The 16647-nt window shown below is 39.6% G+C and overlaps 1 protein-coding gene across 1 annotated transcript in view; it reads left to right on the top strand.

Moving 5' to 3' along the window:
* Positions 1 to 16435, top strand: part of JAG2 (jagged canonical Notch ligand 2) — a 104568-nt gene extending 88133 nt beyond the window's left edge. Inside the window, 8 exon segments of the mRNA XM_024200659.3 lie at positions 1092 to 1119; positions 2416 to 2501; positions 4578 to 4691; positions 4889 to 5004; positions 9437 to 9685; positions 10177 to 10308; positions 11674 to 11830; positions 15049 to 16435. Of these exon segments, the coding sequence (XP_024056427.2) occupies positions 1092 to 1119; positions 2416 to 2501; positions 4578 to 4691; positions 4889 to 5004; positions 9437 to 9685; positions 10177 to 10308; positions 11674 to 11830; positions 15049 to 15521 (1355 nt within the window). The 3' untranslated portion in view covers positions 15522 to 16435.
* Positions 16436 to 16647: the final 212 nt, after the last annotated feature.

The raw sequence follows: 16647 nt of genomic DNA, 5'->3' as shown, positions 1-16647 counted from the left end.
CTAGGAGTGTCCGGTACAAAGCTGTTTAAAAACGTGCTTTGGTTTAGTTATGTTCAGGTGCCAACATATATGAATCATTCAGGCTAGAGGGGACAGAGCTTGTCTAACGAACTGTGAGAGCTTGTTTGTTTTGCGTCTAATTTTTGCCAACATAAACGTTTAATTTCCTATGAGAAATGATCTTTGAAAGTTTATTTCCAAAACTTTACAAAGATTTTTTTTTCTCTCTGAATATTTGTCTCTAAAACTAGTAGCAGGTGGAAAATCAGACTAAACTGTATATCCTGTTAAGAATGCTAAAATGGTTAGCTTTTATTTTCCTTTTAGTATAACATTTCGCTATTTTAATGACATACCAACAGGATGATTTGTTTAGGTGGGGCAAAGCTTGCATTTTTGCTGCTTCAAGGCATAACATGAAGAAAACATTGCATCTGAACTACGTTTTCACCTTATTTCAACTCTGAAATTATGCCTTCATTCAAAGTTGAATATACTGGTGGTATTAACCCTAAAAACTCTGAATTTGCTTATAATTGCAAGGTTTTGTAAAATATATACAATAAAGTTTTTAAAAAAAATAACTGGCTAAATTGCAAACATGCATATGAAAGGTCAAACGAGTAGTGCTCCTTTAAGAAACTAGAGGCTGGTTTAATTAGCAATAGCCAATACCATTGTAATTGTCAATGTAGTCTTGCTGTCTGTTCCTGAGTTTAGCTGCTATCCCACAGCACTTTAATCTCTGAAGTTGTGATCTATCCAACTGAGACAAGAGTTCAAAGGTCACTGAATTAAATGGCCAGATAGAATCTTTAGCATTTGTCACTTATATTGTATGTAAAAGCTAATATTAAACCATTTTACTGTTATCTTATGGAGTTTCACCTGAAAACAACCCTTTTTGTAGTTAGTGTATTCATACCATATTACAATTCCTTTATTGCAGATGAAAATAAAAAAATGTCTTTTGGCTTACTATGTTTTTTCCTTTTAGGTTTTTAGTTTTATTATAGATTTAGTTTTACAGATTATAATTGGCATGCTACATATTTTAAAACTCATACAATTCATTTACTCTTCTATTATAGATACCAATGACTGCAACCCCCATCCATGGTAAGCACTAAAAACCTTCTGTTCATTCTTTTATTTTCATAGCACTTGAACATATTGTTATATGTTACTCTTAAAAATATTCATACTTCAGTGAATCAAAATTGCACTCTAAACATAATTAGACCTGGGCTTCTAAAGAAAACATTCTAAACATTCTTGCTGAAACTTTTAACAAAATATGCTTTTTTGTGCTCCTTTTGGTTTTTGCTTTCTGCCAACAATAGAGCAATTTAGAGTTCACTGGTGAAAATATTTATACGAATTAATTTCCAAGTCTTGTGTTAGTATTCATGCCAAAAGTACTTTTGAAAGCTCATCCAGTCAAAAAATAGAAGTATTAAATAGCATTTTATGTAGCGAATCTCCACTAAGAGCAAAATTAAAATATTTGCTATCAAGTTTGAATGAAAAATGTGAAGATACTCCCTGAAAGAAGAATGTAGCCATCACAAATTTTAGTCCACCCATATTATTCATTGAAAATTAGTTGCTTAGCTCTTACTATAATATATACAAGAAATTTATATCCCATTTAAGATCAAATATTGGTTCTGAATCTTCTAAAATGTCTTAGTGAAATTTGATAAGTAGCAAGATATTCATACACACAATCTCGACACTGAAAATACAGGTTCCTTTGTCCATTGTCTAACACATTTTGCTACTAACAATGCTACTCCTATAATTTTTTTGTTTTATGTAAAATCTAAGTTTTTAAAATGCAGACATCTGGGTTAAGCAAACATCCAGTAAATCTTGCAAGTTCTCATTTTCTGATCCAAACTCTGCATTTTGTACACTTCCAAACAAACTGGGAGAAAAACCTTCAATTTCTATTTTACATCTTGTGCACAGCCATTGTATCTTTTTCCTGAGTTGTGTTCATATCTTTATAAATGTTCCTAATTATACTTTTTTCCCACAGTTTCTATAATATTGTTTTTTCAGATGTGTTATTAAGCAATATACTTTATCTAACAGTATCCCAGATATCCTTTCTCTTAGTGGGAACAGATCATCCCTTTAAACAGCAGCAGAAGGTTTAATTAACAAAGGTTTAATTAGAGAGACCAGCAAAACAATGCATATGGTTTATTAAATAGACTCATATTATGAATTAGCAAGGATTTTTAATTCCATATTGTTGAACAGTGAGAAAATACCATGAATAGGGACAATAGAAATTTGCATTTGAACAGACTGTTATGTGAAAGAACTAGGGTTTTTGCTTATCTTTAGGCTTGTGAATCTACCCTGAGAGCATTCATTGTAATGATAGGTTTATTATTTTTACAGTTACAATGGAGGCATCTGTGTAGATGGTGTGAATTGGTTTCGATGTGAATGTGCTCCCGGGTTTGCTGGTCCTGACTGCAGAATTAGTAAGTACCTGTATGGCTGAAGGACTGAGAGGTCACGCCATCAAGACCCAAAATCTTTGTTATCTTGACCCTTTGACATTTCATGCATTAAGCTTAGGTCAGCTGTACCCCAAATAATGAAGCAGAGGCTAACTGAATTATTCATAGACACTGATCCTCACCTTGTAAATAATGGGCTCTTTTTGTCTGGGACAGAATCCCTTTATTCATTTGATAAATGCAACTAAAATGACTTGGCTTAAATTGTACTCAAAAGATCTGTTGCTGGATTTTATGTAGGTGTTTTGTTTTGGGGGTTTTTTTTCCTGCCATTAGCTTTGTAGTGAGAGAGAACAATTTAGCGTATTTTTATGCTTAAACCATAACAAATGCCGCCTTTGTGGTAATAACTTTGGATTCCTACTGCTGATGTAATGGGTTGGAAATTTCATAGCTAACCGAAATAAAAAGATGAGGGCAGAGTATAGTCACATAAGGAGTAACACATGGAACATGTAGCACCAAATTTACAAGCTTATCTTAAGGATAGTTTAGTGCTATCCTTCAATATGGACCCTGAGAACTGTAAAAACTAACTGATGCATTTTGTGTGGCTTGTAAAGTGAGGAAATGGAAGACCGAAAGAACATGACCCTTACATTGAAACATTAACTGTGTAGTTAATTTAAATAAAATCCTGAAATCGTTAATACTGTGTAACCTACACTGATAGTGTGGCTCTTTGTCCCCCTTCGTGGCAAGACCACATATAGACTGTCTCTGTACCTTGCACCTGGTCCTTCAGCTCAAGCAATAGAGATTCATGCCTTTAGGCCCAGAAATCCTGGGTTTACTCTCTCTAGATGACCCAACAGGGGGTGTCAAGTGTGGAGCCCGGTGTTACCTTGACAACTATGTCACCCCACTTATAACGATGCCGTTGGTTGGATTTTCTGCAGATATTGAACCTGGGACATCTGTACCTAAACGCATGAGCAGGTCCATTAGCTCAGAGGCTGAAGCAGACTCTTGTCTCGCTTATATAATGATGATGAATCTTGGGAAGAAATTTGTTTTATAAGTTTAAAATATCGTTTAGAATGTTTGGGAAAGGGAGAAATGCTGAGAAGACACCGTACGCGTTTTCCTTTCCAACAATAGTCAAGTCTACGCTATAGCAGCACAGCTGCACCGGTGCTGCTGTAGCGCGTCTGATGCAGACACGCTCTGCTGACAGGAGAGCACTCTCCTATCGACAGGATTACTCCACCTCGGCGAGAAGCATCAGCTATGTCGGTGGGAGAGCGTCTCCCGCTGACATAGCGCCGGTGTGGACAGCACACAACTTCCATCGCTTGGGGAGGGAGGAGTGATGTAAGTTAGATGGACTTAACCAATAGTGTAGACCTTCCCTCAGTGTTCATAGTTTTTGCAACTTTAAGTATCTGCGTATATCCTGATATTAAAGGATGTGTTGTGTAAGTGACAGCTGTTAATTTCTTTAGCATTACAAAAAATACACTTCCCTGTGCATCTACATATGCATTTGATTCCTAGCCCTTTTTTTTAAAGGGGTGGATTTTTATGGCCAAGCGTATGAGTTTCTTTTCAAAAATTCTTGCTCTGATTGCGAGAGAGAGAGAGTCTAAAAATCTTTTTAAAGTAAGATAATTAGCTCCATTTTTGCTAAACTATTAACTCGATCTGTTTTCCTCTCCTGTTGACATTAACAGAAGTTACATGGGTGTATGGGGAAGAGACTAGACTCATAAATGTTACTTTTCATCATTTGATGGGCCAAATGATACTAACAAAGTCCATTTGTTTCAAACACAGCCAAGCCAATTTACTACTTAGTGCTTGAATTCAGATGCCTACATTAATGGACATGCATTTTAATAAGGCTCAACCTGCTGAGACTAAGCAGCTGTTGCATGTAGCACAAAAGTCAAATTATTTCTTGCACAGACCCACAGCCAAACATTCCTTCCAAGTGAGGATGGCAGATCTTGTCCTGTTTGATTGCTTGTAATTAGGCATATCATGAAACATGCTGAATCTTTGCCACTGACTATTTTACTTGTTGATTTTGTTTAGACATTGATGAATGCCAGTCCTCCCCTTGTGCATATGGTGCCACCTGTATAGATGAAATAAATGGATACAGATGCACCTGTCCTCCTGGAAGAGTTGGCCCTAGATGCCAAGAAGGTAACTTTTTTTTTTTTTTTTTTTTAACTATTAGAAGATTAACTCAGGAAGCAACTGAGTATTTCATAACGAACACAGTTTTTATTATTTATGCTATTCGCTCTTCTTGTAGATAAATCAAATTAATTTAGGTCTATTTAGTTTTCAGTTCAGTGCTTAAAAGACTAACTGTACTTTAATTTTTTTTTTTTTTTAAGTGATTGGTTTTGGAAAATCTTGCTGGCTTAAAGGAATGTCATTTCCTCACGGCAGCAGATGGGATCAAGAATGTAACAACTGCCACTGTTTGGATGGACATATTGACTGCACCAAGGTATAAATATTCTTCTGAAATACTCTTTTAGCTGTACTTCTGTACCTGGATTTCTTCATGTGCAAGTTACTAGTCTTCAGATCCCTTCCATCTGTATTCTTTCCCCATGTACATTGCCCCTACTATATACTATAATATGTTATCATATTGGGTAAGGTAATAGTGGTAAAGATGCATGATAAATTCAATTTGAGTGCATCATCTGCCCACTAATTCGTTTCCACTTTGCTATCTCTAACATTCTAAACTTCTGAGCTGCTTTCAGACTATCACTAGAATACAGTGCTTGTGTTCAGGACTGTACAGTTGGACTTGCGGCACTAACACAGACTGGCTTTTCAGCTAGAGAGCTATGAAAAATAGAATCATAGAATATCAGGGTTGGAAGGGACCTCAGGAGGTCATCTAGTCCAACCGCCTGCTCAAAGCAGGACCAATTCCCAACTAAATCATCCCAGCCAGGGCTTTGTCAAGCCGGGCCTTAAAAACCTCCAAAGAAGGAGACTCCACCACCTCCCTAGGTAACACATTCCAGTGCTTCACCACCCTCCTAGTGAAAAAGTTTTTCCTAATATCCAACCTAGACCTCCCCCACTGCAACTTGAGACCATTGCTCCTTGTTCTGTCATCTGCCATCACTGAGAACAGCTGAGGTCCATCCTCTTTGGAACCCCCCCTTCAGGTAGTTGAAAGCAGCTATCAAATCCTCCCTCATTCTTCTCTTCTGGAGACTAAACAATCCCAGTTCCCTCAGCCTCTCCTCATAAGTCATGTGCTCCAGACCCCTAATCATTTTTGTTGCCCTCCGCTGGACTCTTTCCAATTTTCCACATCCTTCTTGTAGTGTGGGGCCCAAAACTGGACACAGTATTCCAGATGAGGCCTCACCAATGTCGAATAAAGGGGAACGATCATGTTCCTCGATCTGCTGGCAATGCCCCTACTTATACAGCCCAAAATGCCATTAGCCGCCTTGGCAACAAGAGCACACTGTCGACTCATATCCAGCTTCTCGTCCACTGTGACCCCTAGGTCCTTTTCTGCAGAACTGCTACCCAGCCATTCGGTCCCTAGTCTGTAGCAGTGCATGGCATTCTTCTGTCCTAAGTGCAGGACTCTGCACTTGTCCTTGTTGAACCTCATCAGGTTTTTTTTGGCCCAATCCTCTAATTTGTCTAGGTCCCTCTGTATCCGATCCCTACCCTCTAGTGTATCTACCACGCCTCCCAGTTTAGTGTCATCTGCAAACTTGCTGAGAGTGCAGTCCACACCATCCTCCAGATCATTAATAAAGATATTAAACAAAACCGGCCCCAGGACCGACCCTTGGGGCACTCCGCTTGAAACCGGCTGCCAACTAGACATGGAGCCATTGATCACTACCCGTTGAGCCCGACGATCTAGCCAGCTTTCTATCCACCTTACAGTCCATTCATCCAGCCCATACTTCTTTAACTTGCCGGCAAGAATACTGTGGGAGACCGTATCAAAAGCTTTGCTAAAGTCAAGGAATAACACATCCACTGCTTTCCCCTCATCCACAGAGCCAGTTATCTCATCATAGAAGGCAATTAGGTTAGTCAGGCATGACTTGCCCTTGGTGAATCCATGCTGACTGTTCCTGATCACTTTCCTCTCCTCTACGTGTTTCATAATTGATTCCTTGAGGACCTGCTCCATGATTTTTCCAGGGACTGAGGTGAGGCTGACTGGCCTGTAGTTCCCCGGATCCTCCTTCTTCCCTTTTTTAAAGATGGGCACTACATTAGCCTTTTTCCAGTCATCTGGGACCTCCCCTGATCGCCATGAGTTTTCAAAAATAATGGCTAATGGCTCTGCAATCGAATCCGCCAACTCCTTTAGCACCATCGGATGTAGCGCATCCGGCCTCATGGACTTGTGCACGTCCAGTTTTTCTAAATAGTCCCGAACCACTTCTTTCTCCACAGAGGGCTGGTCACCTTCTCCCCATGCTGTGCTGCCCAGTGCAGCAGTCTGGGAGCTGACCTTGTTTGTGAAGACAGAGGCAAAAAAATCATTGAGTACATTAGTTTTTTCCACATCCTCGGTCACTAGGTTGCCTACCTCATTCAGTAAGGGGCCCACACTTTCCTTGACTTTCTTCTTGTCGCTAACATACCTGAAGAAACCCTTCGTTACTCTTAACATCTCTTGCTAGCTGCAACTCCAAGTGTGATTTGGCCTTCCTGATTTCACTCCTGCATGCCTGAGCAAAATAGTACCAATGTTGCTCACTGCTTGTGAGTTATACAGCTAATTTCAGATGTGCCCCAATAATATCTTAATACTACACCACTGTATAGTCTCCTACAAAATTTGTAGGAAAAAATACCAAGTTTTTTTTTAAAAAGATTTCTAAACACTTTGCAGATTGGTCCAGCAGTAAAGCTAGCTGCCTTTATATTCTTTGTCCAGCTACACATGCGTCAAGGGCAAAGAAATTATAACTAAGATTTTCTAGATCATTTTCAGATAGTTTATCATGTGAATTTGAGATCTTGATATATTTTAAAAACATGATGATTACTAGCTTCTTGGAGGCTCATTATGATAGTCCTAGTGAAAACTAGTGGGTATAGTGGAAGTGAGGTGATCAAAGGTGCACTATAAATGGAATTTATCACTGTAAATAAACAGCTTGTTTCTGTGGCTCTTTCATACATAATGGAATAAAATATATGCTTCCTTAATATCCAGAGACACAATGTGGGTGAGGTAATATCTTTTACCTGAAGAAGAGCTCTGTGTAAGCTTGAAAGCATGTCTCTCTCCTCAGTAGAAGTTGGTCCAGTGAAAGATATTACCTCTAATGTCCTGGGACTGACATGGCTATGACAAGACTCCCTACATCCTTACTATCCAATCTAGACTTCCAAGGGCACCATATGTGCTCCTAGGAGAAGAATCTGTATAACATTAGGATACACCATTTACAGGTGTATACAGTTAAAATGTAGCTGTGCTTGAGGTGTTCTATACCTCCCAGTAACTGTGTGTGCCTATAGTCCTGGAATGCGTTACCTAGGGAGGTAGTGGAGTCTCCTTCCTTGGAGGTTTTTAAGGCCCAGCTTGACAAAGCCCTGGCTGGGATGATTTAGTTGGGAATTGGTCCTGCTTTGAGCAGGGGGTTGGACTAGATGACCTCCTGAGGTCCCTTCCAACCCTGATATTCTATGATTCTATGATTCCTCCTTCCTAGGAAAGAGGACTGAAGTGTGTTAGTGAGGTAGCATGGTACTTATTCACCTGAGTGTCTCTTCCCACCCCAAAGTTAAGACTAACTGAGATGTTCTCAGGAAGAGGTAACATGACCCAATGCAGTGGTTCTCAACGAGGAGTCTGGGGCCCCCTGGGGGGCCACAGGCAGGTTTCAGCAGGTCTTCCAAAATAAATCAGATGGCAGGGCCAACATGAGACTCTCTGGGGCCCCAGGGCAGAAAGCTGAATCCTGAGCCAAAGCTGAAGCCCGAACCCTTCCTCCCAGGCTGAAGCTGGAGCCTGAGCAACTTCGCTTCGCAGGGCCCTGGGCAATTGTTCTGCTTGCTAGCCCCTAATGCCAGCCCTAGCTTTTAATCGACTGGAAAACAGTTGTGGCATGGTGGGCCATGGAATTTTTATAGCATCTTAGGGGGGAGGGAGTTCAGAAGGACAAAGGTTGAGAACCCCTGGCCTAGTGGATAGAATACTCCTCAAGCTTAGGAGGAGGCCCACAAAATACCTGCAGGACTAACTATTGTCATCCTTCAAATTCCTCCTTAGAACTCTTTGTAGCCATCGCAGAAAAGATGTGACACCACATAGGCGGCTGGTGTGCTGAGCCTACTGCCCATCACACGGACCAAAAGTGTCTCACTGTTTCCTTCCACTTCCCTCTCTGTATGTTCTGTTTCCATCGGTTAGTTTGTAAGCTCTCTGGAGCAGGGACTCGCTCTCTTGTTCTGTGTTTGTACGGTGCCTAGCACAATGGGGTCCTTGTCCTAGGAGCTATAGTAATACAAATAATAATCGCAGCTCTGCCCCTAGTGTGCTGGATGACCTTGGGCCTCTGGGCCTCATTTTCCCGAAAATGTGGTTAATGATACTTAGCATCTTTTTTTAAGTGCTTTGTATGAAAAGTCTTGTAAGGCTGTGGTGGTGATGGTATGACCATCATTGTCACACTAGGAAAACATGGCCAAGCTTTGATCATGAGTATAAATCTGAAGCGCACTATTAAAGAGAGATACAGTAGTTAAAACTACAGCATATGACGTGTGGAAATAACTGTTTGTTTTCAGTAAGAATAAAAGTCGAGTTTCATCATTACCATTTTCTGTGGATTACTGGTAATTCCTGTAAATTCTAGTTATAATGCCCTATTGTAGCTAATCAACAATAACTAACGGAATTTTTCATCTCCTTTAATTTCTAGGTGTGGTGTGGGGGTAAACCATGTTTATTACAGAAACATCAGGATCATGCAAATAATTGGTGTCCCATTGGTCAAGAATGCCAAGAAATAATGTATATCAAATGTTTTCAACCACCTTGTACCAACTGGGGAGAATGCAGCACATCAGAGCCTCTACCTGTCAATATCAAGTGTCCGCCTAGTTCTGGATATTTAGACAATAATTGTGCCAGAATTACTTTAATTTTTAACAGAGACAAGGTACCCCAGGTGAGAACAAAATTGTTATACTTGCCTAATAGTATAGAAACACTGGATTCTGGTGTATATCCTGTGTAGGTGCATATAAAACATGCTTATTATCAATGTCTGATACTGCCCTCTGTTTACAAAACATTTTTATCATGTGTGTAGCTGTTCTGTGAGAACTTTGCTCCATGATGCTGTCATTCAGCCACAGTGCACGCAACCCCCCCCCCCCCCCCCACTAATTTAGAGGGCTAAATAAGGCTTATTTTAATATTTCTCCTTAAACATGTATATAAAACTGGGTAAGTACTTACCAGTATATGCTGTTCAAACTGCTCTGGTTCTGTCCAAATATTGGTAGAGCAGACCAGAGAATCTGTCCCATGCTTGTTTTTGCCAGAATTCATATAACTATGTAAAATAAATTGATGATAAAGCTGTATACACCAGTAGCCTTTTAAATACAATTTTTAACTTGCACTAAAAGATATGACTTATCTTACTTCTAATAGGGCACTACCATTGAAAACATTTGCTCTGAAATTCGATATTTACCAGCCACTCGGAGTGTTTCTAGGGACAGGACTTTGATAGTATTGTGTGATCTATCATACTCCACAGAGAATGCAGTGGAAGTTGCTATTGTAAGTACTAGACTGTTCTCCTGAACTAAACATGAAAATTGTTTGTCTAGTTAGATTGATTTGAATGTGTTTTATTTACTCTTCCCATGTTCAAACACAGAAACCAGTATCCATATTAAGGTTTGACTATAATTTTGTTTATTACCTCATGGGTCTGTATTAAAACACTCAGTTCTCACATTGGCAGAAAATTGCTGTCATCTTATTGTTTATGCTAAGTTGTCTATTTGAAATAAGTTCAGGACAATTACTAGGGCACAGTGACCCAAATCACAAAAACAATCACCTGGCATGATTATTGACAATCTCAGCAGAGACACTAAGGGCACGTCTTCACTACCCGCCAATCCGGCGGGTAGCAATCGGTCTATCGGGGATCGACTTACCGCGTCTAGTGAAGACGCGATAAAATCGATCCCTGATGGCTCTACCGTCGACTCCAGAAATCCACCGCGGCAAGAGGCGGTAGCGGAGTCGACGGCGGCGCAGCAGCGGTCGACTTGCCGCCGTCCTCACAGCCCGGTAAGTCGACCTAAAATACGCCACTTCAGCTACGCTATTCATATAGCTGAAGTTGCGTATCTTAGGTCGACCCCCCCGCTGTAGTGTAGACCTAGCCTGAGCTGTCCTTGAGGGCAAAAAGTTATTGGTGAGGCACATAAGCAGAGTAAAGAAACTTTCATGACCGCCGTACGTTTACTGTGGGTAAAGAGAACTTCAGCCTCCAGGATGCTCAGAGGAAACACTGAACACATTAGTGGAGGGAGCCGTGGGGGCGATCTGTCAGGAATAGGAGTCAGCTAAGTGGTAGTTGACTCAAATCTGCTGAACTATTTGATTCCTTGTAAGGGAGTTTGGGCAGGATCTTTTTTGTAAGTTGCTTTTAGGTAGAAGCACAGTACATGCAGCCGGAAGGTGCCGTATCAGACTCTCTTTGCTTACCAGTGCCAGTAAAGAGCATACTGAGCTATGATGCAAATAGGGGGACCTGTAAAGTTTTTAAATATAATGGATTATGTCATTAGTGCAAGCTAATATCGAGAGATCTTGAAACCCTTTACACTATGACTAAGTTTGGCTTGGTGGTGTAAGCAATATAGAGGTCTGCTGCCTTTACTTGCCATATAGCAGGAGACAGTGTCTTCCTGCCATGTGACAGATTTAGAGTATAGTATTGTCCTAATATTTGCATACTACTTCCAACTGAACCAGCCACCTTGTGGAAATAGTAAATTAGGGTGTTCTAAACTGCTTCCAGTGTAACTATCAATCGGTACGACTAATTTAAATTAAGATTAATCATTGATATAGAGAAGTACAGATCTGGAATTATAAAAAATGATTTTGTCATTTTTCCCCTCTTAGTCTTTTATCCCACACCAAGATGAGCAAGATAACAGTCTAATACAGAACGCTGCTAATACAATAGTAAATGCAATCACCAAACGGCAAAACAGCACTGTTATGCTGGCAGTTACTGAAGTCAAAGTAGAGACCATAGTTGTTGGGCATTCATCATCAGGTAAGTTGAAGATACATTAGTGTTTTAAGTATACTCCCTACTCTGACGCTACCAGTTTTATAACTTTCTTCCTATGTCCTGCCAGGAGGGCAATAGCAGTCAATCATAAAGAAGCTGTTTTGTCACCCTCTCGCTGCTTCATTTTTGTAGCAGGATCCCAGTTTCCTGCCTCATAACAAATGTGTTGTTTAATGGCACCCTGAATTGTCTGTCTGTCCTCCCACCCCCAGCTTGTTCTAGATGACAAAACAGGGGAAAGGGCACCAGTGGAACATATACTATAACTTTCAAAGTCTCCATCCCAGGAGCAGAAAACGTCATGATATGAGCAGCCTTGCAAGATGCTGAGCATCCTCAATGCCTAGTCACTTCAATAAGAGTTAAAGCTACTCACGCTTCCTAATATCTGGCCTGATACAATCAGTCATTGCTCTTCATATTCATTTGGATCGTACCATGGTTCTCTGCCTCTAGGGATATGGCACAGCTGCATGGATCCTTCACTTGGCGATACAGCCCTAAGACTATGTGAGGGCTGGTGCAGAACATCTAGACGCTAGGTGTCTCACACCAGCAGTCCCTCCGAGCACAAGAGACACATAGGAAGCAGTTGTGGAAAATCCCTAGTGGACTCTTTCCTCTCTAATAAGGAATCCCAGAATGGGAGCCTTACGGTGACAGGAGATATACCCAGTCTCTTCCTAACTTCTCCAGGGTCTCATCCAAGGAGTCCTTCTACCAACAGTCTTGGTCAGTCACATGTATGACCTCCTTTCTTTCACTACTGGGGTGGGGAAGGGGTTACGTTCCATCCTTGAAAAATGTGTCAAATTTCTTGCTCATGTATTCCCTAAGTCCTGAGGCGCCAAAAAAACAACTGCATACTTCATCTCTTTCTTGGACAGGAATTCTCTAGAGGAGGTAGAACTGGATCCAGACTCTGATCCCAGGCTGTCATATCTCCTGCTCCCAGGAAAGTCATTCTTGAGGAATGGGATCACTTAGTCTCCCACATCTCCAATAGATTAGAAAGCCCCAGATGATGAAGCCAGTCTAACTATAGGAGGCTCATCAAATACTCCCTCCCATCCTTAAAATGGTTGGTGCAGTGTGCTTGGCTCCTGATTGCTCCATCTCTTCCTAAGAACATGCATGGAATCTACAAATTAAATATTGCTGTTCGTGGTCTTTGGCCTACTTTAAAGTTAACTTGGCAACAGTATCCCGTTCTTAACTCTCAACTGCCTCTGAAGGCCAATATCTGTCCATGACTATCTGAATCATAAGGTATATGGGATGATAAGGCACATCTTTTTGAGATAGATTCTGAGCTAAACACTTCATCTACCTCTCATACGCTTAAAAATCTAAGCAGACAGACCATCCTGTGGTTAGTCATGGGACAGAGTCACCTACCTGAATGGGGACTCCTTCCAAGACCTCTTGTATTCAGGTGACCATGGGCACACACCCCTACTTAAGTGGTGACTCGACATTGGTCGGGCGGAGGGAGGAATGAGAATGCAAGTTTAATATCCTCATCTTGGCAGTGAAGTTGGTGGGAATGGCCCTCCTCTCCTTGAAGTATTCTGCCTTCAGCCACCGTCTAGTTGAATTTCACAGCACAGCAGTGACTTACTTCCTCTGTGACCCAGGGAAAAGAAGTAAAACTCCGTAGAAGTCTGTCATTCTCCAAATGGATGAAATATAATATGGGCCCTCTGCATTCCAAGTTGACTCAACCCTCCAGTCTTAATGGCCTATGCTCCATTTGATGTTCTGATATGCAGGGCAGATTCGCAAACCCTCCTCATTGGCTGCCTCATTCACAATAAACTGAAACTGAGGCTTTTACATCAGAAGGTTGTTTTTTTTTTTTTTTTTTTTGGACAAGCTATTTTCTTAACAAATTTTTTCTTTCTTGGAAAAGGCAAGACAAACATGCAAATCCATCTCTTTGTCATTTGTTTAAGAAGGAAGTGTATTCCAGATCTTGGTGTAGCTAGGGACCATGGTCATATAACAGTTATCCTGGAGAGCACTCACCCATAGTCGGTTGACTTAATTCTTCCTGATCTTAAGTTTTATCTAAGGAAACTAATGGCATGGTATTCCTTCTACACAGTCTGACTGCATAGTGTTGGCTGGCACAGGATATGACTAGAATCTTGCATGATCATTCCCTAGCAATACCCCAGGTCTCAAAGAAAAGCACAAAGTATCCCATCTTTTGAATTCTCTTGAAACTTCCTCTTCTGTATTTACCTCTAATACTGCTTCCCTTCCTGACTTTGGAGAAGTAAACAGAAAATTATCCTCCATTGGATGTAAAAGTAGTTAACAAAAATACATTTCCAAAGCAAATGATCTCCCAGAGGTTGATTTTAAAAACATAATTTGCAGGGAAAATAGCCTGTTCTCTGCCATATTTCTGTATTCATGTAGCTGGGGCTTGCTGGAAAGGGAAAGGAGAAAGGAAAAACTGCTACTTTGATTGACTGTTACCTTGTAGTGTGATATGCAAAAAGGTATGTTTGTACTGATGGAATGCAGTCACAGCAAATATCAGTAACTAACTTTGAACAAATGGAAAAACTTGTACTTTTTTCTGCTTGTTAGTTTTACTTCTAAGAGTGCTAGATGTAATTTTTTTTTTTAATTCACATGATCAATGTTCAGAGTATTAAGCCAAGCAAGTTTTAAAAAAACCCAACCATATGACACATTTGAAAAGAATATAGTTTCCGTTAACTCAAGCGAGGGTATACAGAGAGTGCTTTATCTATATACAGAAGTTATTTGGATAGTTACATTTACTAGAAAATAGCTGTATCATCAGTAGTACATACGTTCATATAAAGACATGCAGTAAAAAGAGAGAGAAACAATGAATACATAGTTCATATGTAACTTTACTTCCTGAAAGGTAACTGGAAGAAAGTCAATCCAGATATCAACTAATCAATGTAGTTCTAATAGTGTTTCATACCACTGGTATACTCTCATGTAGCAATGTCCAGTAGAACAGAAATCTCCTCTGATTTTCTGCCATCCTATTTCTCAAAAGGACTAGAGTTTCAAGCAGAAAATTAACTTAATATATTGTGGCAATTCCATCCTTTCGAAAAGGATTCTGAGAGGATATTTCTTATTGCAGATGCTCAGCATTGTCTAACTAGTTTTAATAACCAGGCTTTCTGTTTTGGTTTGTCCCCTAGATTATCTGGTTCCAATACTCTGTGTAGTTTTTAGTATTGTATGGCTGACTTGTATAATCATCTGTGTGTGGTGGACTCGAAAGAGAAGAAAAGAGCGAGAGAGAAGTCGCCCACCTAGAGAGGAGAGTACCAACAACCAATGGGCACCTTTAAATCCCATAAGAAATCCTATAGACAAACCTTACAGTAACAAAGACATTCGTTATGAATGCAAAAATTTTATATCTCCTCAAAAAAAAACTTGTGATGCAGTGGAGGAGTATGTAGAGTATGAGGAAGAGGAGGAGGAAGAGGAAAGAGAGGTCATGGAAATGGACAAATTCCTCACAAATAAACTCACAATGCCTTTGTCAGCAAAGGCATCTGACACGTCAGAGAGCAGTCCAGTAAAGAGATCCCATCATATAAGCAAAATGGACAACAGATCTGTAAAAAATGTGAATGCATCAAACTTTGAAGGCGGTAGAGGCTAACCTGCATTCAAAACATAGGCGTACTGTGCCTACACTTAATGGGGAGGGGGAAATTGACATCTCCACTTTGCATCAAGGACTAAAATATCTGGAGTCAAATGTTCATAGTTTCTTTATTTTGCGTAAAAAAAAAAAAAAAAAAAAGTTTAAATAAATAAAAATAATAATAAAATAAAAAAAAAGTTTATTTTGTTTCTTTAGCCTTGTATAAATTATTCAATGACTGTCAGATGAAAAAAAAGAGTAATCTTTGATAGTTGCTATTTTTGTAAAGTTTACTTGTAATACACTCGCTGTATGGCAGAGGAGAGAGGTTGTATTTTCAATATATGTGTAAAGTTTATTACAAGAGACTGTACACTGTTTACAGAATGTATTTCTTTTTATTACTTGCTCTAATTTAATGGTGGCTTTAAAACCTCCTGGTTGAGGAAATTGTGTGAACTTAAACTGTTTCTTGACTTCAAATCTCTATTAATGGCAGCTCACTGCACTTGTTACGTTAGTAGCTTCTGTAAGTTTATTTCAAATTTGCCTTACACTTTGTAACAGGAACAAAAATTATAGAGATCTTTCAACTGTGGTTTAAAAGTGGCCTTTTTATTTTTTGTTTTAATTTCTTTAGAATTGCAGTATTGAAGCATGTGACAAGTGCCTTGAGATTTAAACTTTTTCTATAGCAACTGTCAAAGACTGCCATACCAATATAGTTAAATTTTGAGAACTGTTTCCCTAACTGACATGGTTTATTTTGTAATTGTGAAAATGCTTCTTTTGTAAATATGTATATATTAAATGAATCACTCTGTATATTTGATTTAATAACTTAAAATATTTTGGTCTTTTTTATGTCATTCCTTTTAATTTATGTTGCCGAAAGGGAGGTTTTATGGCAGTTTATAAAACTTTTTTTGTATTATGTCCAGATTAGAAGAAGTTAGTTAATACAATCAATGTTAGGAATCTGTTGGTCATTTATATTTACATTGGAACACAATCATTTTACGTGTAAATAGGTCCAGAAACGTTTATTTTACCCAAGTTCTTCCCATCTCAAGAACACTAGAGGGTGCATATACTGTACAGTACAACATAGCAAGGCATTGTTTTTCTTTTGTGAATGTTA

The sequence above is a fragment of the Terrapene carolina genome, unplaced genomic scaffold, assembly GCF_002925995.2.
Source record: "Terrapene carolina triunguis isolate 2854851 unplaced genomic scaffold, T_m_triunguis-2.0 Scaffold189, whole genome shotgun sequence".
NCBI classification, from domain to species: domain Eukaryota; kingdom Metazoa; phylum Chordata; order Testudines; family Emydidae; genus Terrapene; species Terrapene triunguis.
Note: the sequence above shows the minus strand (reverse complement) of the source record. Positions and strands in the feature narration are given on the sequence as shown.